Genomic DNA, 24,410 nt, shown 5'->3' with positions numbered 1-24,410 from the left:
ACTGAGTTATGCTAAGCACTCTCAGCCTGTCCCCGGTGCTCTGCGGCACTGGGAGCACAACCACCAGAGGTTAGTGAGATATCTGCTAGGTGCTCCAGAGCAGCACTGGGTCACTCAGGCAATGAGCCACACTGTCACTGCATGAGCACACACACTGAAAAGAATGAGGTGAAACGAAAGGAAACGAAGGAAAAAGGATCATGAGTATGTCACAACGCAACACCGACAAAACAGTGTCTCCGAGGGGCTCCCAGGGCTCTCAGCCCTGCTGCAGTACCTACCAGGTGGTTTATAGGCAGAAATATAAAGGGCACACACTCTTTTGGGAAGGAATTAACAGCTATTCTAAAGTAGTTTTGAGTGATGGTAAACTGACATCACAAACTCGTCACTGCTGGTGGCTCAGCTCTGAAGTCAGCAGCAGTTCTTTATTGCAAGGCTTACACTAACATTGCTGTAAGCAAATCACCTCATAATTCCTTCAGTCAGCTCAGGGAGGAGCCAGTCTGTTCACAGCAAACTTCTACTGGGTCCCTGCAAGTTGTGCAGTCACTGTCCTACCAGAGCAGCAAGGATACTTCCCCTGCCAAGCTCTTCTGTTGTAGTCTTGGCACCTTCTACGAGTCAAATGACACATACTCCAGCTCTTCAATCCCTCTGAATGCTATCTGCACACACTCAGTCCTGTTTGGAGACTTCCTTTGGGCACTGAGGGCTGAGAAAGTGTTTGTTTTTCTATTCATTATGAATGTCCCATGACAAAGGATAACTTGCCATTTTTCTCTGTGGGCTGGAGAACATCCAGATCTATCAGATTACCACCCAGTGCTTTTTCAGGAGCATGTGGCCCAGGTATGCTCTTCTTACAGGAAAAAAAATGCTGCCAGACACAAAGAGGCTGTAGGACAGTACAGGTAATATCACCCAGCCCCAGATGAAGTGGGAAGGGAACACCAGAGACAGCAGCACTCGGTGCCTCTCACAGAAAGCCTTTCTGACTCACGGGTTAAAAGGCAATGTTGAGTCCCTTGAGCTTGGATAGCAAGTGAAGGGCAAGAACTGCATTTACAGGTGGGATCCTGGCACCTGGGCTGATCCAAACCACTCTTTGCACAGTTCCCCTTTTAAAGAAACCTCCCGTAACAAGTTCTCAACTTCTTTCTCTGCTTTGAACATTCAATCTGTATTTCAAACTAATAAAGAGGACAGCACACGTTATTTTAAATAGTAAAACAAAAGATAAAACTCAAACCCCCTGTTATTTGCATCTAGCTCCAAGCAGTTACTGGTGGCAGTGCATCTGCTGCTTTTGGGCTACTGATTTCAAGGGTCCAGGGATAAAATCTGGGCAGGACTCAAACTGTATTGTAAACAAAATGATCTCAGAAGCTGTCAAGGAGTGAAGCTAAGTGCATGTTATGCTGCCTTTGTCAACAGTGAACTAAGCAATTCTGTGTAGCACACTCCAGCTAATGACTCTGTCCTAGGGTCCACAGCCAGAACTTCATTCCCCTTCTGCTCCCAGGAACCATTTGTGATCAGTGTGGGGACTAACTATTGCTCTCAGTTAGTGTTCTCCTCCATCATGTATTACTGAATGCTTTTAAAGGCTTACTGCTTTTTCTTTCTTAATCTTTACAGAGCCCTGCAAGTCTTTGATCCTTGTTGCACTGTCCCCTCACCTCTTTCCTGCTCTTTGAGCTGAGCCTGCTGCTTTCAGCTCACCCCAATTCTACCCACAGCTGAGAGCTCTAGCTTAATCCTCTTGGTCCCAACTCTTCCTTCCCTGTCAGAGAGTCCAGAGGCTTTTACTTTGTCCTCTGGGTGTTCTCCATCATACATATCATACATGCACCTATGGCAGAGCAGATGCAGAGACCAAACTCTTTTCTGCCCTGAAAAACTCCAAGTAGGCAGCAATAAAGGTGAGCATTCAGTAAGTCTGTGCAGTCACTGCATTAGCTCCATCAGCTCTGCCCATCTGGAGAGCTTTGGCTTGGCATGCAGCAATTTATTCCGAGCAGGCTGAGTTCCACACGTGCAGATTGCCCCTGCAGGGCTGAACCCCCCTCCTCCTGCAGTTGTGCCTTGTTCTGCTGTGCTCCATCCCTCACTGGCAGCGTGACTGGCTTTTATCTCTGCTGCTACGACTCCCATTAGCCTCACTGAGATTTCTGCAGGTGTAATGATGGAAACACAGATAAAAGCCATTTGTCCTATTATTTTTTCAATAGAAAAGCCTACAGTACATTTGTTCTTTGATATGCTGAGAAGAATGATCAGTGTCTTTTGAGATAAAAAGTTCTACCTTCCCCCCAGGAAAGCACCAGTGAAGAGCTGATGCACAGGGACTTCTGTGCCACAAATTAGTGGCATTGTTCTATGCCATTCAATAAGACATCCTCAAAATAGAGCAAGAGGCTCCAACTCCATTATTAGCTACCTAAGAATAGGCTGAGTAGAATAGCTAAACATGCTTTTAATTTAAGAGGAATATTTGATCACGGACAGGTGTCTTGCTCAGCTCTAACTCTTGTCACTGCACTGTGGTGACAAAGTGTTCTCTGCAGTGTCTAGTACACCCAGCTAACCACAGTGAGACCCCACAGAAACTAACACAGTGAGACCACACACTCAGCTAACCCCAGTGAGATCTCACACCCAGCTAACCACAGTGAGACCCCACACCTAGCTAACCAGAGTGAGACCCCACAGAGACTAACACAGTGAGACTCCTCAGAGACTAACACAGTGAGACCCCACACCCAGCTAACCAGAGTGAGACCCCACTCCCAGCTGGCAGCAGCACAACATCACTCCCCCTGGTGCATCACAGCCTGGAGGGGTCTCAGTGCCAACAGATGACTCCTCCAGTGCCTTGGCAGCTGGATTTATTTATCCTGACTGGCAGCACAACCAAAGCCGAGAACTATCTGACCCTGTCAGGGTGGGAAGACATAGCCATAGTTTTGGATGTTCTCTCCATCACAAACCATACTCTACCAGCTTTGAACTCATGCCAAAGGGAAGGAAGAAGTCTCCCAAAATATCCACCAAGTTTGTATTTCACAAGCATCCAAATAATTTTAAGAGGAATAATGAAAGCTTCTAAGTCTGTAACATCAGAAAGCCAAAGGAATCCTGGGCTGCAGCCACAAGAGTGTGGGCAGCAGGTCAAGGGAGGTGATTCTCCCCCTCTGCTCTGTTCTGCTGAGACCCACCTGGAATCCTCAACACAGTTCTGGTGTCCTCAGCATGAGGAGGACATGGAACTGTTGGAGCAAGTCCAGAGGAGGTCACCAAGTTGCTCAGAGCACTGGAGCATCTCCCCTGTGAGGACAGGCTGAGGGAGTTGGGGCTGTTGAGCCTGGAGAAGAGAAGGTTGTATGGAGACCTCAGAGCAGCTTTTCAATATCTGAAGGGGCTACAAGGAGCTGGAGAGGGACTCTGTGTTAGGAACTGCAGGGACAGGACAAGAGGTAATGGATTCAAAGGGAGTGAAAGTCTAGGTTAGATGTGAGACCTCACCCAGAAAAACCTGATTGTCTCCTGTGATCACACTGACAGCAGAGCCAGACACTGGAGGGAATACTGAAGCCCAGATGCAATTTACACAGTTGTTCTTTCCCTCTGCTGTGTATGTGTTTTCCTTGAAGTCAAAACAATTATAGATATGCAAATTTCTGACCAATTTTATCAGCTTAGCTCTTTTTGGATTTCCCAGGGCAAGTGAAAGAGAAGCATTAAATCGGCACAACTCACTCCTCCTCTGGGCTATGGAAACACCTCCCTGAAATCCTTCCTGAAAGACATGGAGCCTTCCAGACAGAACCAGGTACTCACAGCTTGTGATATGTCTTCTCTAGATGGAGAGCAAGACATTGAATAAATTCCGAGCTAAAACTTAGGAAAATATCCATCCTTAAAAAAAAAAAACAAAACCACAAAAACAAACCAAAGCACAAAATCACATGTTTACCTATTCCTTACTAGTATGCAAGGACTAAACATCAGAGTGTCTTTTGTTTGATCATATGATTCCAGTTAGAAATAACAAAAATAGGTCCCAAGTTGGGTATTTTGTTATTTATTCAAATTAGAGAAAATAGTTAGAGTTTGATTGGTCCTTGGCATAAATTCCCTGAAAACACAGACGAGGTTAACCTGTACCTGACATCACACTGTACCCGACAGTTTCAGACCAAGAAGAAGGAAGGTCTAAGAGAAACCTATTTTGACTTCTTGTTCATGAAAGCAATTCCTGTTTCATTATTGCCCAACATTAGAGAAAGTAAAAGAAAACCTGCTGAAATACTCAATTCTAGCTTAAACACTTTTAGTTTGCTTAGACAGCATTTCAGACAGATATGAAAAAGCCCCAAAACAACTTCCAGTTTGGCTCATTCTGTCCCAAAATTGTTGGCTCACCACAGAGAAAACCCCTCCAGTTTGTCCAGGTTGGCTGCTAACTTAGCACTAACTCTGAGGAACAGCTGAAAGGCAGTTTCAAGCTTTACACCTCATATGCACAAAACACAGACCCTTTGCTAACACACATCTCTACCAGTGCTAGTTCTAGTACTAAGAAACTCTGCTGACTGCAGAGGAATGAATGTTTTCCTTTGTGACTGATACAGAATGGCTGCAAGAAAGTTACTCAGAATGCTGGTGGGGAAAACTGTGTGGGAAGAGCTAACATTGACCACATTCGTGCAGTGAAATAAACAAAAAGCTGCAGTTTGAATCACTGGTGTGTTTAAGACACCTGCAGCAGCAGTTCAAAGGCACTTTGTAATTGCCCAGCACTGAGCTGAGCAGCAGAACCAACTGTGTGCCCATACCCATCTGCCAGCACCCCATGGGACCTGTCCCTTGGTCATGCCAACTCCCAAACTGCCCTGGAATCACTTGAGAGGGGCTAAAATCTGCCAGAATTGGGCCAGGAAACATTTCATCTTTTCAATGTATAAAACCACTAGGACTGTGTCCTAGAAACTTTCCCCAGTAGTTTTAATTTACAAGGGTGGGCAGAGGCCTCGAGTCCTGCAAAGTCATTGTGGTGCCTGTGAGAGATTAACTGCAGAACTGACAAGTGATGGCTTTGCAGGAGAGATTCTTCTCTGCCTGTCAAGGCAGCTGAGCAGGTTTTGAAACATGATTTTCACCTCTATTATACTCCAAGCAAAGGATTTGCTGTTTCATTCTGCTATTTACCAATACTGCTGTGCAGTATTACATATCAATCCTACAAAGGTTTCTCCTTCCATCACAAAGTATGTTTCTAATAATCTTCCTAGACACTCTTCCATAGAGTATTAGGATTACATCTATATGGGAAATTCTCAGGGCAAAATTGCAAAATCTCTCCTGACCAGCTTCTCCTGCAAGGTTTGAAATTCAATCCAATGCACAACCAGCACTGAAGCAAATGTGATCTATGTCTTTGTGCAGGAAAATAACCAAACAAAACACAGGTTTTACCTTCAGGTACATTCTGAACACCCATGACACTTCCCTTCCATAAATTGTGGCACTAGTATAATTGGCTAGTGAGTCACACTGATTTCCAGTCTGTTTCTGTCATATCAGGGAAGCTTTAACTAAGGATGTGATTATACATTTAGCTCACATAGCAGAGTGAAACATAAACCCATGATAAATTCTCTCTCTCACATGTCTAATCAGGATTAAATACTTTCTGTTAGCTGTGAAAAACGTCTCCATGAATCATCCCTTTTCTTTTGGCAAAGATTTTTTTTTCAGCCTTTTCCCCACGGTGAGGACAAGTGGCAAAGCTGATTGAAGAGGCACAAAGGACTTGGGGTCCAAGTAAACAGTCATGCATGAAGAATGATGCTTACAACCTGACAGTAACTCCTGGATGTCCAAATCTATGAGTAGGGTGACAAAATTAAGGTCTGAGAACTGTTGGTCTAAACAGGATCACTTTACCTATGTTGCAGTTGTAGTTTGGGTCGTTTCAAGTGAGGAGGATGCTGAACAGCAGCAAATCTGAGCCTGAATGTTGTGACTGACTGTTTTTCACCTGCAGCCTCAGTTTCAGATGTACAAGAGGAGGAATGTGACTGCTGCTGATTAATTACACCAGCTTGCACAATCTCTTCGTGGGATTAACCAATGTGTGAGTCACAAACCACAGGCAAGACCTGAAAACTCTCCTTCCATTTCAACCAAATAATGACAGATCATTAATTACTTTCAGCCAGCATACTGACACTTCTCTGAAGGGACATTAACTGTTTGAGCTCTGCTCTGTTCTGATCCCAGCTGCTCTCTGAGCACCAGTACCACACAGAACATGGGTGTGTTTACACAAGGAGAACTAGTGCACGCGTAGACTTCCTGACAACAAGAAAATGCACCTAAACCTGATTCTGGCTGGTACCAGACAAACAAAATGCAGCTTTGCTTAGGCTAGGTAGGGAGCTAAGCCAAACAAACCTGAAGCTGCAATATCTGAAACAATATATCTGGATACAAACTTTTTCTCTTTGTTTGTCACTGCTCACATCTGTAAGGAAATGTTTGTGCTGAATGCTACTGCAGATTTCTTAATAAGTCCATCATAGCTCAGAAAGAGAATATTAGCACAAATGGTCACTCTTTAAGCAAAACCAGCACCACACTGATGAGGAGAGTTAAAGGATGAGGATCTCTATACTGAACATCCAATAACTCTGTATTTTCCTCCTGCATCCCTAAGCCTTTGCCAGCAGCAAGGAATCAATACATTATAACACAGGTGCAAATCTCTTTCTCTCTATAGTAATGTGACATTTTTCCTGCTGTTACAAAGAACTGAAGGGCATAGTTTGGCTCAGTGCAGTCACAGTAACTCACAGTTTGCCCAGGATCAAAGGTACAGCTCTCAGGACAGGCTCTATGGACTGTGTGCAGGACTCTGAACAGGAGTTCACTACACTCTCAGTGTCACTTAATGATGAGTTGAGTCACTGACAGATGGAAAAACGACAATTTACTTCCTAACCTGGACTGAACTATCAAATACATACCACTGTTTTTAAAATCAGTCTTTACTGCAGGCTGCTCTCTCAAACATTACATCAGCAGTGAGAAACATCCTCACCAGAGCCACTGCTGTGCCTTGGGAACTTCTGCAGCACTCTGCCAGCTCCAGAAACTCTGGAGCCTCTGGGACAGATATTTAAAGTGTGAACGATCCTAGGTACATGCTCAGCAAGCTGCAGGTATAACTGCAGAGCAGGACACCACGGGGCTCTCACGGGCGGTGCTGATTGCAATCCCTCCAAGCAAGAAGAATTTATCTTGACTTAAAAGTGCTTGTAACTGGGGAGAAGAGGGTGCTACACTATGAAACTCCAAAGCATGCAACAAAGCTGGAAACATCCATGATTTGTGGCAAATGTATCCATCTATTATTATTTCACTCTAAAGAAGCAGCAAGCCAGTAGCAATGCTGAAGTATTCCTTTCCTTCCCCAGAATGGGACACAGAAGGCAGCAAGGGGGTGTAAATCTTCCCTCATTGGAGAGTTATCTCTGGCTACAGTGCATTTTTCTGCTGTTAGGTACAGCAGTTACTTTGCATGCTGGAAGGAAAACAGTCAGAAACATTCCAGTAGTACCTCATCTCCTGGCACTCCCACTTAGGATAAACACTGCTCTCATTTCCCAGGAAAACTCTGTCTTTTGAAACAACCTCAGGGCTCCCAGGACACAGCACTGAGTGAGATGGTGCTGAGGGGCAAGTTCAGCAGCTCCAGTTTTACACTCTCATTGCAAGAACGGAGTTCTCAGCACAGTCAAGTCTGAGAGAGATTAATCCTGGTATTGCTTATGTTTCTGGTAATGTTTTCCTTTAATCACCAAAAAACCCAGGAACACTTATTGACATGCTTCAGGTGTTTGGCTTGAGTGACTGTGAGCTAGAGATGAGGTGCTGGTATAGAGAATCTACTGTGCAGCCAAAAGCACAAAGGTTGTTTATTAGAAACACTTCATCCTCCCAAAATGCCTGTTACATGTCAGCCCTTAAGAAATTCTGCTTCCCCCTTACTTGCTAATGAATGCTAAAGCCCCTAAATGATCTTGCAACTCATCCCATTCTAAAAGGCTCCAGCAAGGTGTCAATGGCATTGATTGCCATTCCATCTCATGACCATCTTTTCTTTTCCTCTACACACCGTTGCTATTAAAAAAAAAAAGCAGTAAATCAGTTTTACAACAAAAACCAGGCGGTTCAATACATGAAAATTCGACCTCACTGTTACTTAATGCCCAGGCCTCAGTCAATACCTCAGGCAATGCAAATCATCTAAAGTTTGCACCTCAAAGTATAGAGGTTATGTTTCTAAAGACCCACAGAATGACATAAAAATCCATTTTGGAAGTCAAGCTGTCTTCTAAGTTTCATTCACACTGCACTACTACTCTCAGGAAAAAAAAAAGAGGGAGAAGGTCAGATGAACTGTAAAAAAAGAGAGGTTAGAGAAGAACTTGTGCTTCCTCTTCTTTGTGACCTCTTTGTGCTGCATCTATTGCCACAAGCTCACAGGGGCAGAGTGGAATCTGGGAGATGGGAAAAGGCACGGAAAGAGGTGTAGATGGATCTGTTTCTCACCCTGTCCCTTTGCTCCTGCTTCCTAGTCGATGTAGCAACCACAGCATGGGGGTTTGCTATAGGCTCTTCCACTGCCAAGGTCCATCTCAGCCTGGGCCTGTGGATTGCACCCAGAACTTCTGAAAGTCCCTGACTAAAGAGCTACTACAGCTATTTCTCCTCAACTCACACATTGTTGAGAAAAAGCTGTCCTCAAACAGCCCTTTCAAAAGGAGATATTGTCTTCATAATTATCCAAAGCCCCCTTTGTTGTGCAGACCAAAATTCTTTGTATTTCCACTTCAATCAGATTTTTCATAGGTAATTTATCTAAAATAACCCAAAAGAGCCTTAACTGCTGTTTCAAGTGAAAACAGCCTGTCCCACACTGAGCCAAGTTTTGTGTTCAGTGTTGGAAACATCTGACAGGTATCGTGCCCTGCCCAGAATTAAGACAATTCTGAAAACATGGAATTGTCACCACAGACAGTAGAGCTGTCATTTCTTTTGCTTGGGTTTGCTTTTTAGGCTTGATTGGAAATACGCTCAAAGATCAGGAGATTCTGAGGTCCCCAGAAGGGACCTGTCACTGAAACATGAACCTAAATAGCTTCAGAAAACAAAGTTTCAAAAAGGGAAAAAAATCTAATCTGTTTTACAGAACTGCTTCGTTCTGTGCTGCCTGCAGGTCCTTTCTGCCTTACACACTGGTCAGCTCTGAAGGCCAAAAGTAGAATCATGGGACAGATGCTGCAATGAACTGGGGTAAATCAGTTTTTTCTCTACTGTCTCTTGGAATAGAGTTAGCTTTGAATAATGGGAAATACACACTGGTGAAGAGAAAAATAAGAATACTGATGACTGCAAAGAATAATTTGCAAGTGGCAGCAACATTATAAACATGATTTTAATGTGCTGTGAATTGCAAGCACTTGATACAGAGGGGATAATATATTGATTTTCCTCATTCTGCACTGTGCATGTCACCAAGATCAATGGAAGTCACATACCTACACCAAGGAAATTGCAATGCATGGAATTATTTATGGAGTAGCTGCTTCAGGTACACACCAAGTGCAGCATCATCCTGGCTAGAGTTACGGCCAGAAGACAAAACCATCTATTACATATTGTAAATGACAAAGCTTGCAATCTAACATTGCTCCACAGCATTTTTCATAAGCTAAAGGAAGAACTAATAGAAGGAATTTTGTACAGCTTTTTTTTTTTTTTTAAGCAGCAATAAACATTGTGTAGTATATCACCAGGAGCCAATGATTCCACTTACAAACCAAGTCACTAGCACACAGCCACTGGCAGTGTCTCCAGCACAGGGTTGTGCAATGTACACTGAAGGAAATACACCAAAACCTCTGTGATTGCTTCTGGACTGCCCAAAATTCTGGGCCATCAAAGCTGCTGAAAAGCAGCAGCAGACAGAAGCTCAGCATCTCCCCAGTTGTGGAGGCAGGAAAGCAGGAACCCTCGAGCACACACTGCCCTTCCCCAACAGGCAGCAAAGCTGTGTCAGATGGGCAGGGAAAGAAAAGCTTTGCAGCTACACAGGCACCTGTATAATTTCACCTCTCCAAATGATGGCATAGCTGATGAAAGCTGCTTTAGGACCACCAGTTACTTTACAGCTCCCTTTGTCTCACAGTGCTCTGTCTCCTGCTGCTAACTGCTGGAAGGAGTCTTTCAAGGAGCAATGCAGGCTGTTAGCATTCTGGAGGCTAAAATGGAATTTTTCTTGCCTACTTGTCCTTTTGAAAGTCTTAAAAGAAAATTGTGGCAATCAGCATAAAGGGATTTGATGGACAGAGTTTAGCAAAGTAATCTGGAGAAGATTCATTGGGTGGATATGGCTAAAATTGGAAATTAAATGGCAAGGAGTTCTCTGTCTGCTCTTGAAACAAAACAGGTTCTTTAGGATGCGAAAATCATTCTAAAAGCTTCTACAAGTAGTTAATGAAAAGTTTAGAGAGGCACAGCCTAATCTTTCAAATAACAGTCTGCAAGAGTGATCAGATCAAAATAAACTACAGAAGGGCAAGTGCCACAATGAGCACCAAACACAGCTGAGGACCTCACATAAACCTCAAACAGCTGCCAAGCTGCCCTCAAGGAAAATATAGGAGATTTAGCTGGAACACCATTTCTTCCTGGGGAAATTAGGGCTTTTTTCTCCCCCCTTTAGCCTGGCTGCTCTTTACTCTGCTCTCTCACACTGCCTTTCTCTACAATTCACCTTACATCTGCTTTAGTTCAAGGTTGTTTCAAACCCGTTTCCAAGGGAAGGGCAGGATAAAGCCTTTCTCTGTTTTGAACTACAGGAAAACCACAGAACTCACTTTTTTTGTGATGGTGCTTCAAACTCATATACTCATTGCTCATTTATTTGTTTTCTCCAGTTTTTTTTGCTTTTCACCAGTCTTTTGTGACTTCAAATTACACTGAACTGCAACTATAACTAATGTGTTTCACTTCTATGCTTTCAAATCAGTTATGTGATATAAAACCACTTTAAGTCACTTACATTTTAGTCTACAAAAACCTACTTTTGTACTAACAAGTCAGGGTGTTTTTAAAATCGTGTTTATGTCTATGAAAATTTTCCAATCCATTACTCAATGCTATTCTAACATAATAATGATTTTATGTAATCAGTTTTGCTGTATCTGGTAATTTACTGAAGCTTACATACTTTTGTATTTACTGGAGACATAACAGAAAAAAACATGTTTGAAATGCCAACAGAAATGAAGTTTAAAACAGAAAAATTCAGAATTCGTTAATGATAGAACATGGAGTTACAAGAGGGTGCACACAAGTCACTCACTCAGGGAATTGCTGCAGACACAGAGGGATTTGCACAGGCTAAGGACCAACACCTCACACTGCGCCTTGGGAACCAAAGGGACATCTGAACCATCTCAGTCCACTGCTCATTCACTCTGCAAAATTCCCTTCTCTCTTTAGTTTGTCTATCTTTGCCAAAAGACCAAAGGATCCTGTGTGTGTAAAGCTACAGCTTTAACCCAGACATTAATCACCTAAATCTGACAACACTTCAGGTCAAGAATTACCCACTGCAGATTTCAAACATGGTTGTTAACTTGGTATGATCTTTGCAAATCCAGCAGAGAAACAATCTGTGTTACACAAGTGCAACATGTGATTCAGCTGCTTCTTTGCAGGCTGAGCAGGATATTTTCCATCAGCTTTGCAGTCACCTTTGCTATACAATATTCTCGTGTTGTGGGTAAATGGTTTTTAACCTCCTTAGAAAATATTATGCAGCATTCATTAAAACCAATGCTGAAAGTTTCTTTAGAGGATCGACCATCTGGATTCCTTCTAGGAGCAAAACTTGTTGACTCAAAGAGGTTTTTTCATTCACCAAAGACTCAGTAATCAGAAATCTTTGCACCTTTTCATTACACATCGCTGATTACATCAGCCTCGATGTCTGCAGAGTTGCAATTTAGAATAATATATGTTTTAAGTTTTTTAAAAGGCAGTAAACATGTTATCAGCTATTAATGGCAACCCCCAGTAGTGCAAACTTAGGGGGATGTTACTTTGAATAACTTCCAATATTTAATAACGCACTAATCAGAATTGCCATTGATAACAAATGCTTATTGGTGTAACTCCTATACAAAGCATTTAATGACTCTGTAAACGTGTTAGAAATATTCTTAAAACACAAAAATAAGGTTTTTTTTAAGAGTAACTGTTATTCTCCTTGGTCAGATTCTAAAGTCAGAGAACTGACACTGACTTTACTGACACTAGGTACAAGATTTCATGCATCTGTCTCAGAACCTGTTCATTAGTGATCAACCACACCTTGCAAAGCCCTTTGAGCCCCGAGTGACTTACCAGCTGGGGCACAGCAGCTCAGCCCCCTCAGCCAGGGCTGGGGGCACCGACTGCAGCTCTGGACTCTTCTGGGCTGCAGGTCCAGGCCTAGCTCCACAGGCAAGGGACCGGCAAAAAGCTCCACATACCTCCTCATGCAATCCAGAGCCCGAATGAAGAAGTCCTTGTGCAGCTGGTGCTCGTCCCTCAGGATGGAACACTGCTCCAGCGTCACTGACATGGACGTCCTGTCTTTGGCACTTTTGCAGCAGGTGAAGCGAACTCCATTCAGCTTGCGGCAAATCTGAAATGCAGAAGGCATCTAATGGGCCCCTCAGGTCAGGAGGGACATTGAGGGGCTGGAGCAGGTCCAGAGAAGAGCAACGAGGCTGGTGAAGGGACTGGAGCACAAGTGCCATGAGGAGAGGCTGAGGGAGCTGGGGGTGTTCAGCCTGGAGAAGAGGAGGCTCAGGGGAGACCTTCTCACCCTCTGCAACTCCCTGACAGGAGGTTGGAGTCAGGTGGGGGTTGGTCTCTTCTCCCAGGCAACCAGCAGCAGGACAAGAGGGCACAGACTCAAGCTCTGCCAGGGGAGGGTTAGGTTGGAGATTAGGAAGAGATTTTTTACAGAGAGGGAGCTCAGGCATTGGAATGTGCTGCCCAGGGAGGTGGTGGATTCACCATCCCTGGAAGTTTTCAAGGTGAGACTGGATGTGGCACTTAGTGCCATGGTCTAGTGACCATGGTAGGGATGGACTTGGTGATCTTCGAGGTCTCTTCCAAGTACAGGGCAGTAAAGGAGAACCTATGAGTGTTTCTTCCCTCCTATAACTCGAAATGTTAAAACAAATCTGTTTAAAATTTGAAAAGTTGCATTGGGATTTAAATAAAGCACTGGATGATAATTGTCTTAAATAATGCTGCCTAACTGAAGACATCAGTTCACTTTACACCAGTCTCTTTGCAATCCCTGAGTCACTGTGACTATTCGACATGAAGGAGTCATAAAACACCCCAAGTAATTACTCTGGGGGAGTTATGGGCTCTAGTGCAGGGAACAGAGCCTGAGCCCCAGGTCTGGACAGGCACAGACACAGCCACGTGAGGCTCAGTTGCCACCTGAGAAGCATTGTAGGCACAGCCAGGAACAACTTTAGTTTGCACTCTAGTTCTGTACAAATGTCTCATTAATTTTAAAGCTGATCAAACAGAAAACAATCTGTTAACTCAAATAATCAAATTAAAAAATCCTTCGACTGTGATTTAAGGGGAAATGCAGGCTGACCTGACAGGCTGGCCCAGATCAGCCCTTAGATGGGCTCAGCTCACTGAGCAGCAGCAGAAGTTAAACAGAGTAAATAACTGAGATGGGGAAACACATTGGTGATGCTCTAGAAATCTAATGAGAGACAACAGCAAATTGAAAGAAGAAATTTAGGTTAGCTACCAGGAAAAGGTTTTCCCTGTGAGGGTGGTGAGACCCTGTGCCAGGTTGCCCAGGGAGGCTGTGGCTGCCCCAAGCCTGGCAGTGTTCACAGCCAGGTTGGCTGAGCCTTGAGCAACCTGCTCTGGTGGGAGGTGTCCCTGCCCAGGGCAGGGGGTTGGGGCTGGGTGATCTCTGAGCTCCATTACAACCCCTAAACTTCTGTGATTCTATGATACAGTAACACCGTCACAGCAGAACACATGGTTAATTATTAGTGTCCAGTCCAAATCCTATCCTCAACTTCACTCACATATTCCCCAAACATATTCAATAGGAGGAGAAGAAATAGACTTAACATTTGTTAGCTTTATTCTCACAGCCCCATTGCAACAGGGATTTCATGCAGGTGCAGATACATATGCACATCCTTGTAGAACTTCATACATCTCCTGCAATAACAGAGTTATGCCCTTACACCCTGCTCAATAAATAAATAGAACACAGTATAACAGATCAGTAGCTCCAGAAATGCACATTTCAGAAGGTCACAGCAAGGTAACCCAAAGAGAAATAGGAAGAACAAATTTAAAACACTTTCTATGTGCAAAGAATGCTTTTTACCCATGAAACTATTCTCAGGGAACCCCAAATAGACTTTAGAACACAACTTTCTACATCTAAAGATTTAGCACATTCTGTCATATTCTTTGTAGCTCATTCTGTACTCTCCTGTCCTGATATATCTTTGCTTTTTTAAAAGCAATGTTTCATAGTAATTGCAGAACTGGTGCTGTGAGAAGAGCTTAGATTTTTACTCACAAAGGATTTATACTGCAATAGCATGTGATAATATTTATTAACCACATGGCAAAATGGTATTGGCCATATAAAAAATAACAGCAGTATTGTTAGCACAAAGACATAGGTAATATTGTCTTTTTCCTGGTGGTAATGAAAAGTCACAGGAAGTTTTATTTATCATTTTGTATCAAATATTCATTTGCCTGGAAGGGTACATGTGTTTGAGAGTCTCCCAAAACACAAAGGTTTGCTTCAACTTCAGTAGATACCAAGGACACACGTCCCTGCTTGTATGAACAGGCAGAAACACCCAGGGAATGTGTCCAAATCTGAGACAATAACCTGGCTGAGCTTCCCATTGATGAAAAGCTTGAGCTCTCTACAAACATCTATGGGTTGTTCTGTTAGCCCTTTTGGTTTTAACATGTATATACAAGACCCACAGGATTACGAATTACAGAATCAAAGAATTATAGAATCAGCCAGGTTGGAAAAGACCTCCAAGATCATCAAGTCCAACCCTACCGTGGTCACTAGACCATGGCACTAAGTGCCACATCCAGTCTCAGCTTGAAAACCTCCAGGGATGGTGAATCCACCACCTCCCTGGGCAGCACATTCCAATGCCTGAGCACTCTCTCTGTTAAAGAGAAAGGAAATAGAAAGGAATTATGTGCCTAAAGCAAAGTATTATTCACTGTTTGATAGACTATTTGTGTTCTCCTGTGTCTGAATATGTGTCCTTTCCACACCTACTTATTTTGTGTTGCTGTCTGTGCCCTTGGAGTGGCTGTCACAGGGACAGTGCCTAAAAACCACCACAAACAATATGGGGCTCACTAAAATTTGTACTGACGCAACCAAACACTTCTTTATGAAAGTACTTTAAGTACAGAACATCAAAAGCTGAAGGCAGCAAGAGTAAACAGAAGCCAGAGCAAGTCACACATCATTCCTCAAGGCTTATGGACACTAAAGAAGAAGTTAGTTTGAATAACCAAATTTTATATCATCAAAGAATAGAGATGACTTTAAACACAAAAAAAGGTTAGATCCTGTAACTGACTCCTGCATTATCTCTCCTGTATGAGGTGATGTATTTACAGCTATGTGTGGTCATTCAAAGGAATCATTCTACACACACAGGGGATTCCTCTACCTAAAACCAGACTCAGTTAACTGAAGGAAAAACATGCCCCAAACAAAACCCAAACCTCTTTTCACCTGTTACAACTCACTGAGCTCCATGAGAAGTTGTGCAGGTGGGACAAAACCCCTCCAAGCAGCAACACAGGCAACAGAGTGCCTGGCCAGGAGGAAACCCACAGGACAGAGCCTGGAGAATGTAGGGACAACAGAGCAACCAAGACCATCACTAGCTTTGAGTTCTACTTGGTTCTACCAGTTGAAAGGTGAGAAAAAGGAGATAACTGTAATTTGAGTGGAGGAAGAAGTGATACATCCCTAAGTGGGAGAGAGGCCATGAGAATGAGTGTGTTAGAGAGCTACTGCAGCACATCTGTACATTAATCACCGAGTTCTCCAGTTACATCCTGAGAATCCCTGGCACCCACAGGGTCAGCAGGCACTGAAAATTAGCCCTTCATGGGAAAGTATGTGAAACAAGAGCTCACCGTCGCTGCCAGCCACATGATTTCTACATTCTTTCTCTTTTTGGCCTGGATATTTTGATGGAGATTTTCTAGCAATCCCTTTAAATCATTTTGTTCTTGAAAATGTGATAGACCTGAGGAAAAAAAAAAAAAGGATGAGAAGGTTGTTCGTTATGATAAGGTTGATGACGTGGCTGTCTGGACTAGAGAATGGCCATAGTGAAGAACAGCTCCAGTATTTACATCCCAGGAGCACAGGATGGAAATGAGCACCTACATGTTTAGGGAATGTTTAATAAACCTCAAGTATTGACTTGCCCTCCCTAAGATCTTCACCATGGAAAAGTAAAATGTCTTTAACTTTTGTCCTTTAAATGGATGGTGAAAACCAAAATCAAATCTCTGCTGCAGTTCATCAGCTGTTATAGGCATTCAGTGGAAATCAGAAGAGAAAAATCTGAGTGTATTAAAACCTGCTTTGATTGGATGATTTCTTTTTATGCCAAAGTCAAAATATTTTGCTTTTTTTCCCAAATGAAACATCTCATTTTTGCTTTGAAGTGACACCTTAGAGCTCCTTATACAGCATAATATGAGGGTCTGTTAGCGTAGAAAACACATAATCACAGAATGATTATATGGGTGCTTTTATTGAAGAGCTCTGGGAGTCGGGGTACAGACCCAAATCTGACTCCGACATGGTTCTGAGATGGATACATTTTTATACTCTTCTCTTACATAACCATGGTATAGTCATATGTTAATCATTACTTTGCTATTGTTCTATTGATTTCATCCAAGCATGATTCGAGTTCTCTTTCATCCTTGTTATGCTTCACCCAAGCATGAGTTTCAGTCCCCCTTCCATCATTGTTGTATTTCACCCGAGCATGAGTTCGAACCCCCTTTTCCATGATGGTGGTATAATTATCTGTTATTTAGGGGGTACGTACAGGTAGGTACCCAGGTGTACATGCACAGGTACACATCGACCTGCTAAGATAATAATCACTCTTCTCATTAAGGCCTATTCTAGCTACCTTGCCACTAAGGCCTACTTTAGCTACCTTGCCACTGAGGCTTACTTCAGCTAGCTTGCCACTAAGGCCTACTTTAACTCCCATGATTTAAGAAACATTTTATCCCATGTTATCAGGTCAAACAGCACTAAATATCCCCCTGAGATTAACAAAATGTAATGGGACTTTCATTCTGAAATACAAAATAATTTCAGGTTCACTTCAAACCCAACACTTTACCTGCTTGCTCTGGGTATGGCAGCTGAGATGGAGTTTGGTTTATCATACAACTCTCGTGAAAATTCAAGAAGAGCTAATTTAGTTTCCTCTTCTGTTTCAGGTGCAGCTATAGGAGGGTTTTGTTCAAATGTTACTTTTATCTTTACTAGTTTTGAAAATCAGTGGAAACAACTAAAATCTGCTTTTTGAAATTATTTCTCTTCGTAGTGGTGAAGGAAAAAAATGTTTAATTATAGTTATCACCAAAAAAAAAGGCTCAGAATCAGCTGAAACAAAGTGAAACCAAACTGATAAATAGATACAGTTTCTTCAGCAAGAAAAAGTAAGATTCCATGTAGTGGGAAAAAACCCAACAAGAACTCAAGCCCAAGGATTTATATTCAGTTGGAAGAGTAAGAATGAGGTAACTGTTAATGCAGGTCAATATCTGACCAGGATTAACAGGATTGGGTTGAGGCAAACTGTCTTTGCTTTCCCAAGCTGGGATGACCCTCTGACCCACAGGGTTTTGCCTTTTATCTCTAATCAGTTCTGTAGTTTCCCTTATACATGATTCATGGGAAGAAGTAATTTAAACCCCAGATGAGGTTAGTTTTTTGAGGATATTTTCTTGGCAGGATTCCCCTAAATTAATTCCCTAACTTCTTGTAGGAGTTTGTCTGTGGAAAGCCTAGAAACACTCGATGTGTAGGTGGCTGGCTGGGCTCACTGTCCACCTGCCAGGGACAGAGCTTCCACTCCTGTCAGAGCTCACAACAAATTAAAACCATCCTGGCAGGAAAGACAAACTTGTATTAATACACAGTCACATACCAAAGCCTGGCACAGGAATTTACCCATTCACCACCAGGAGTTACACCCATCTCCTGTAGGGTCAGAGATCTTCAGCAGATTCACCCACCACCCCCTCCAAAAGGACCAAGCTAAACCCAAGCTATTGAAAATCAGGCTGTAAAATCTGCAACACTGGGGGCTAGAGTTTAGGCATTAAGACTACTTTAATGGGATTAGATTGATGCAAATCATCTTTTCCATCTTTGCTTTCACCAGTGAGGACAGCAGCACAGCAATGTTTATGTTTACAATATCAAATCTCTATAAAATTGGAGTACAGGGTCTATTTTAATGACCCCATGTTGTTCATATCACTCTGATGTGGCTCATTGCTTGTATTTGCATCTGCAGATTCTCAGTGGTTCACATACCTCAACCCATTTTCAGAATGAAATAGTGGGAATGACTGAAGCTGATGAAAACTCCCACTGAGCATTTCTGTACAAACACAGTAGATACAGGCTTGAAATATTAAGAAACTCATTATTTTTATCTCTTAAAAGAGCTGTTTAGTTCATCATTACCCTGTGGTTGCTGCTGCAGTGCTGGGCAACCACTACTGACTTCAGCAGGTACCAAATGGTTAACTTTATCAAAAAAGTTATGGGTTCAAGGCCTAAAGCTCCAAGCTGCTCACTGAGCTTGTGCTGATATTCCTGTCATATAACTTTTCCCCTCTCAAAGCCATTTGGATAGTGCATTAGTTTGTACTCACAATCAGGAGGCATTTTTTCCATAAACAACTTGTAATATTCTTTGAGAAGTTCTAAGTTTTCCTGGTTGATGTTTTCCTGCAAAGTTGTATCTCCAAACCTATGAAAATGAACAACAAATTATAAAAAAAAAAAAAAAAAAACCCAACAAAACAGCCAAACCAAAACAAAGATACATTATCCTTCAGAATTATTTCTTTGCATAAAGAAATAGCTTTGATGTTTTATTGGTTTAGTGCTGAATGTACTAGATTTTCTCAGACATACAGTTGTTAAGCTCTTGTGTGTTTGGAACTAATGGTTGGGAATGAGGTCATGATTTATGGATAATTCTTCCAAAAAACGTATGAATTAGGTAACCCATTTACAAACATGCAATAAAACACATATCTTTTTCCCCTCACATGTCCAGAATAAATGCAAAGGCTCTTTGGGGGAGTTTCAAATGGCTCCACAAGCAGAGAACATGAGAAGGTCCAAGAGCAGATAACAAAACAGATTTATTTCCAACCCTGAGAGATCCTGCACCAGCACAGAATCCTTGGACAGAAATCAGGACTTTTTCTTACCTCTCTGCAAGGGTTTGCTGCTCGTTGATTCCAACATTGAAGAGCACTGGGTACATGCGAAGAAGTTTCCCTTCTTTAATCTCTTGGGGCAGCAGCTCAAACATCTTTGCTGGAAGTTGGACCTCTATGATGTAATGTTCCCTAGGAAAAATAAAAAGAAAAGTAAGGATGGGAATATAGCTTGGTTTGCTTAAAATGATCTTCCTAAATTACAGAGCACTGTGGACTTAGAAATCAGCTCCTCCCTCCTGCCCTTATTTAAACCATAAAGTGGGAAGATTCAGTTTGGCTCACGAGCATAGCCAAGCTATATGAAACCAGGCAGGAATGGATAGCTAGACATTTGCCACTGACTTCTTCACTGAAGGGAAAATAGCACTAATGATGAGAGCAGCAAAAAAGGTTTCTGGGATCAAAGTATCAATAAGAACACCACAACTCTTAGAAAGCATCTTGCTGTGTTACAAAAACAATTTCCTTCCAAAGTCACCACTTGATCCTGTATCCACTCTACAACTAATAATGCAAAAACCTTTTACACAAACCCAAAGCAAAATTCCCATTTTCTGCAGTGGCTGAATTTTCTCCCTGGGGACAGAAAGCATCACCAGGAACAAAATTTACTCTGTGAAGATAATAATTGAAGGCTCATTACACAAACTCCTATTCTAGGAGAAGGGCTATGATATACAACAGTTCTGGTTTTCTGTTTGAGTTTGGTCTGACTTGACGAACAAATTGTGAAGGTACCAAATATTTAAATATCTGTTATTTACCTAAACAGAACAGCTTAAGATTATCCCTCTCCAGCTTTCTTTGTCTTGCTCTCTAATATTTGTTGCCATCACATATGAAGAGAGGCAAACACTTGCAATGCTGTTAGAAAGATTCTAGAAATGATCCCCCAGAGCTGGGGGGTCATGGACCCTGCCGCTATTTGGAGTTGGCCGAAATCACACACTTCTAGTTCATTGCAATAAACCCAGAACAAGTTATTTACGTGCACCTTTGCACACAAGGACTGCAGCTCAGCCTGGAGGTGCTTCACCCAGCTCTCCTTCCAGCTAAGTACCTAGGTCAGTTCCATGTGGCTATGCCTGTCCAATTTTGGGCTTTCTTGAAAACATGAGGTCAAAGCCTGTGATACCTCAAAGTTCATGTGCACAATCAGAGAATGGTTCAGGCTGGAAGAAATCTTAAGGATCACCTAGTTCCAGCCCCACTGCCCTGGGCAGGGACACCTTTCACCAGCACAGGCTGCTCAGAGCCCCATCCAGCAGGGCCTGGGGCACTTCCAGTGATGCGGCATCAACAGCTTCTCTGGGCAACCTGTGCCAAGTGCCTCAGCACCTCACAGGGAAGGATTTTTTCTGCATATCTAATCTAAACCTTCTTGCAGTTTAAAGCTGTTCCCCCTTGTCCTATCAGTACAGGCCCTTGTAAAATGTCCCTCTCCAGCTTTCTTTTAGCCCCTTCAGGTTGGAAGGCGCTGTAAGGTCTCCCTGGAGCGTTCTCATCTCCAGGCTGAGCAGCCCCACTCTCTCAGCCTGTCTGCATGGGAGAGATGCTCCAGCACTCTGAGCATCTTTGTAACCTCCTCTGGACCCACTCCAATAGGTCCATGTCTGCATCACACTGGGGGTCCCAGAGCTGGATGCAGCTCTCCAGGTGGGTCTCACCAGAGTGGAACAGAGAGGGAGAATCATCTCCCTTGACCTGCTGGCCAAGCTGCTTTTGATGCAGCTCAGGGTACACTTGCTTTTCTCAGATGCATTCTATCAAAGAGTTTTCTCAAAGTGCCTATTTTTGCCAATAACAGGAGAACGCAAGGGCCTGAACTTCAGTTCACTTCAGTTCACCTGCCTGGGCAGGGTCAGCCACCCACAGCAGCAGGTGAGTCCACTGCTAGTCAGTGCCACACTTGGAGGATTGATTGGCTTTGCACACAGAATCTTAAGCACTTCCCTAGAAAAAAAAACCATTACAAGAGAACACCTTGACTCTTCAAGATAAGAACTTGTAGCTTGATTTTCTGTCTTGCATTTCTACAGCCTTTTAGTCTCGTTTTATTGAGCCACAGCATATAACAACCAACATTATCTGAAAATTGTGAGGCTCTTACATGTTAATTAGAAAATAACTAGGTTTTTCCCTGTATTTTCATGGATGACTTCCACTGCTGTCTGATAGGACCAGCCTCATCCCTGCTCTAAGAGGAATGAGGCTCCCCCACAGAAGCAGTGGAGGAGAAAGACCTGGGAGTGACAGTGGATAAGAAGCTCACCATGAGCTGCAGTGTGAGCTCAGCCCAGAAAGGCAATTGGGACCTGAGCTGCATCCACAGGAGTGTGGGCAGCAGGTCAAGGGAGGTGATTCTTCCCCTCTGCTCTGCTCTGCTGAGACCCACCTGGAATACTGCACACAGTTCTGGTGTCTTTAACATAAGAAGGACATGGAACTGTTGGAGCAAGTCCAGAGGAGGCCATGAAGTGCCTAAGAGCACTGGAGCATCTCCCCTATGGGGACAGGCTGAGGGTGTTGGGGCTGTTCAACCTGGAGAAGAGAAGGTTGTGTGGAGACCTCAGAGCAACTTTTCAATCTCTGAAGGGCCTACAAGGAGCTGCAGAGGGACTATGTGTTAGGTGCTGCAGGGACAGGACAAGGGGTAATGGGCTCAAACTGAAGGAGGAAAAGTCTAGGTTAGATATGAGAAAAAAGTTTTTTACCCTAAGGGTGGTGAGACCCTGTCCCCGGCTGCCCAGGGATGTGGTAGCTGCCCCAAACCCAGCAGAATTCAAGGCCAGGCTGGATGAAGCCTTGAGCCACCTGATCTAGTGAGGAGGTGTCCCTGCCCAGGGCAGGGGATTGGGATGATATGATCTATAAGGTCCATTCCAGCCCTTAAATTCTATGATTCTAAGCCTGAAAGATTTCTTATGTTTTTTTTCCTTACAGTGATTCCATCCAGAGAATCCCTGTCAGTCAGTACAGTAGAGCAATCACAGGCAGGAACTCTCCTTCCTGAAGGACTTCATCAGTACAGAATGCCTGAGGCAGCTCAGAGCTCAGGTCTCCTTCAAAGCCAGGACCTCCTCCAGCCCTTAAATTCTATGATTCTAAGCCTGAAAGATTTCTTATGTTTTTTTTCCTTACAGTGATTCCATCCAGAGAATCCCTGTCAGTCAGTACAGTAGAGCAATCACAGGCAGGAACTCTCCTTCCTGAAGGACTTCATCAGTACAGAATGCCTGAGGCAGCTCAGAGCTCAGGTCTCCTTCAAAGCCAGGACCTCCTAGCGTGGCAGTTCAGGGAGCTGCAGGGATGGCACAGAGCCAGTGACTGGAGCTGCTGGATTTATCAAGGTTTTGTGACTGCTGTGATTTACAAAGGATGTATTTCTTCTGCTTTATCTACACACCATAATTATTCTTAATTATTCCCAATGTGTTGCCTATCATACTCCAGCCTTCCTGCTATTTATTTCAGTCCTTTCTCAGAAGGCCCATAGGATGAGAGTGAATCATCCCAAATAATTAAGTAAATCAGTGGTGAAAGCCCCTTCAGAGGCAGCATATATTTTCTAGAAGTTGCTGCTTTTAGCTGAATTTAATTTACAGTCATCTTAAGAATAATGATACTATTAAGGAAGTGATTGCTGCAGAAGAGAAAACATTCGGAGCTTCAGACTAGAATAATAATGAAGATGAAAAATCCATTCCTCCTGTCTGGTTAACCCTCCCCTAGCCACAGCTAATGAAGTGTTTCAGGTTATGTGCTGATATTCAGCAGTGCTTGTGTGAGATTCTTGTCTTTGGTTAGTATCTCTGTACAACCAATGCCCCAAGAACTCTGCATGGCCCAGACACTGCTCTGATTAATTTGGATTAGTAACTGAAACTTTCAGCCTTCCATCAGGAAAGCAACCCAGAGCAAACCACTGGCTTTAAGAATCCCTACTACCTAATCACAGCTCCATTCACCCTGTGAAAATAAAACCACTGCACTTCCCCTCTAATTCAGCAAGAAGAAAACCATTATCTGGGTGTTCCTGTGCTGCAGATTAAACCCACAGGCTCCAGCAAACCACGTCCTTACCGCCTCCCACTTATAACAGGCAAAAAATCTTCTGATTTGGCTTCAATGACTTTAAACATGACTTTCTGCAAGTCTGAAATGCCCACAGCCATGTCTTCCAGCATCCCTGCTTCTTCACCTATGTGGAGAGATTAAAGAGGTTATTAGCAGAGTTGACAGATCAGTTGCTCTATAGGTTAAAGCAAAGCAATACAGGGATTATATTTTCCAGTCTGTGCATCTAAAAATCACAGCCCTAAATCCACATTAAAGTAACCTACATAAAAACAGGCAGATTTTTTAGAACTGCTGACAATTCTGTGGCCTAAATGATAACTACGAGCACTAAGTGCCTCTGAAAATCAGCCTGATCTACATGTGCACAGAATAACCTGGGAAAAGCCATTTCTGTCTGTGCTGGAAGTGTTTTGAAAGACTGTCCTGCTGATGGAGGACAAAGGTTTTGAGAATAACAACAATGAGCATTATGCAAAGGAAGAGTGACAGCAATCTCCAAGAGAGGAGCTGCAGTTGTCTGTGCATGAAAGAGCTGCACAAATGCTAAATCTCTCTACCCTGGGCAAAATCTCTGAGCTGGGAGAGGATTCCATTGCATCCAGTTCAAAGGATTTTGAAACAAAAGGCCATTTCTCCCT

General features: G+C 43.1%; 1 protein-coding gene across 1 annotated transcript in view; it reads right to left on the bottom strand.

Annotated features, from left to right (window-relative positions):
• LOC103799777 (type II inositol 3,4-bisphosphate 4-phosphatase-like) overlaps nucleotides 1-24,410 on the bottom strand; it is a gene marked incomplete at its 5' end in the record, with an annotated part of 48,815 nt that overhangs the window by 1,621 nt on the left and 22,784 nt on the right. Inside the window, 5 exons of the mRNA XM_009072124.1 lie at nucleotides 12,615-12,769; nucleotides 16,327-16,439; nucleotides 19,114-19,211; nucleotides 19,681-19,821; nucleotides 23,776-23,893. Coding sequence (XP_009070372.1) covers nucleotides 12,615-12,769; nucleotides 16,327-16,439; nucleotides 19,114-19,211; nucleotides 19,681-19,821; nucleotides 23,776-23,893 — 625 coding nt within the window. The remainder of the gene's footprint in view (nucleotides 1-12,614; nucleotides 12,770-16,326; nucleotides 16,440-19,113; nucleotides 19,212-19,680; nucleotides 19,822-23,775; nucleotides 23,894-24,410) is intronic.

The sequence above is a fragment of the Acanthisitta chloris genome, unplaced genomic scaffold (assembly GCF_000695815.1).
Source record: "Acanthisitta chloris isolate BGI_N310 unplaced genomic scaffold, ASM69581v1 scaffold5063, whole genome shotgun sequence".
Lineage (NCBI taxonomy): Eukaryota > Metazoa > Chordata > Aves > Passeriformes > Acanthisittidae > Acanthisitta > Acanthisitta chloris.
Note: the sequence above shows the minus strand (reverse complement) of the source record. Positions and strands in the feature narration are given on the sequence as shown.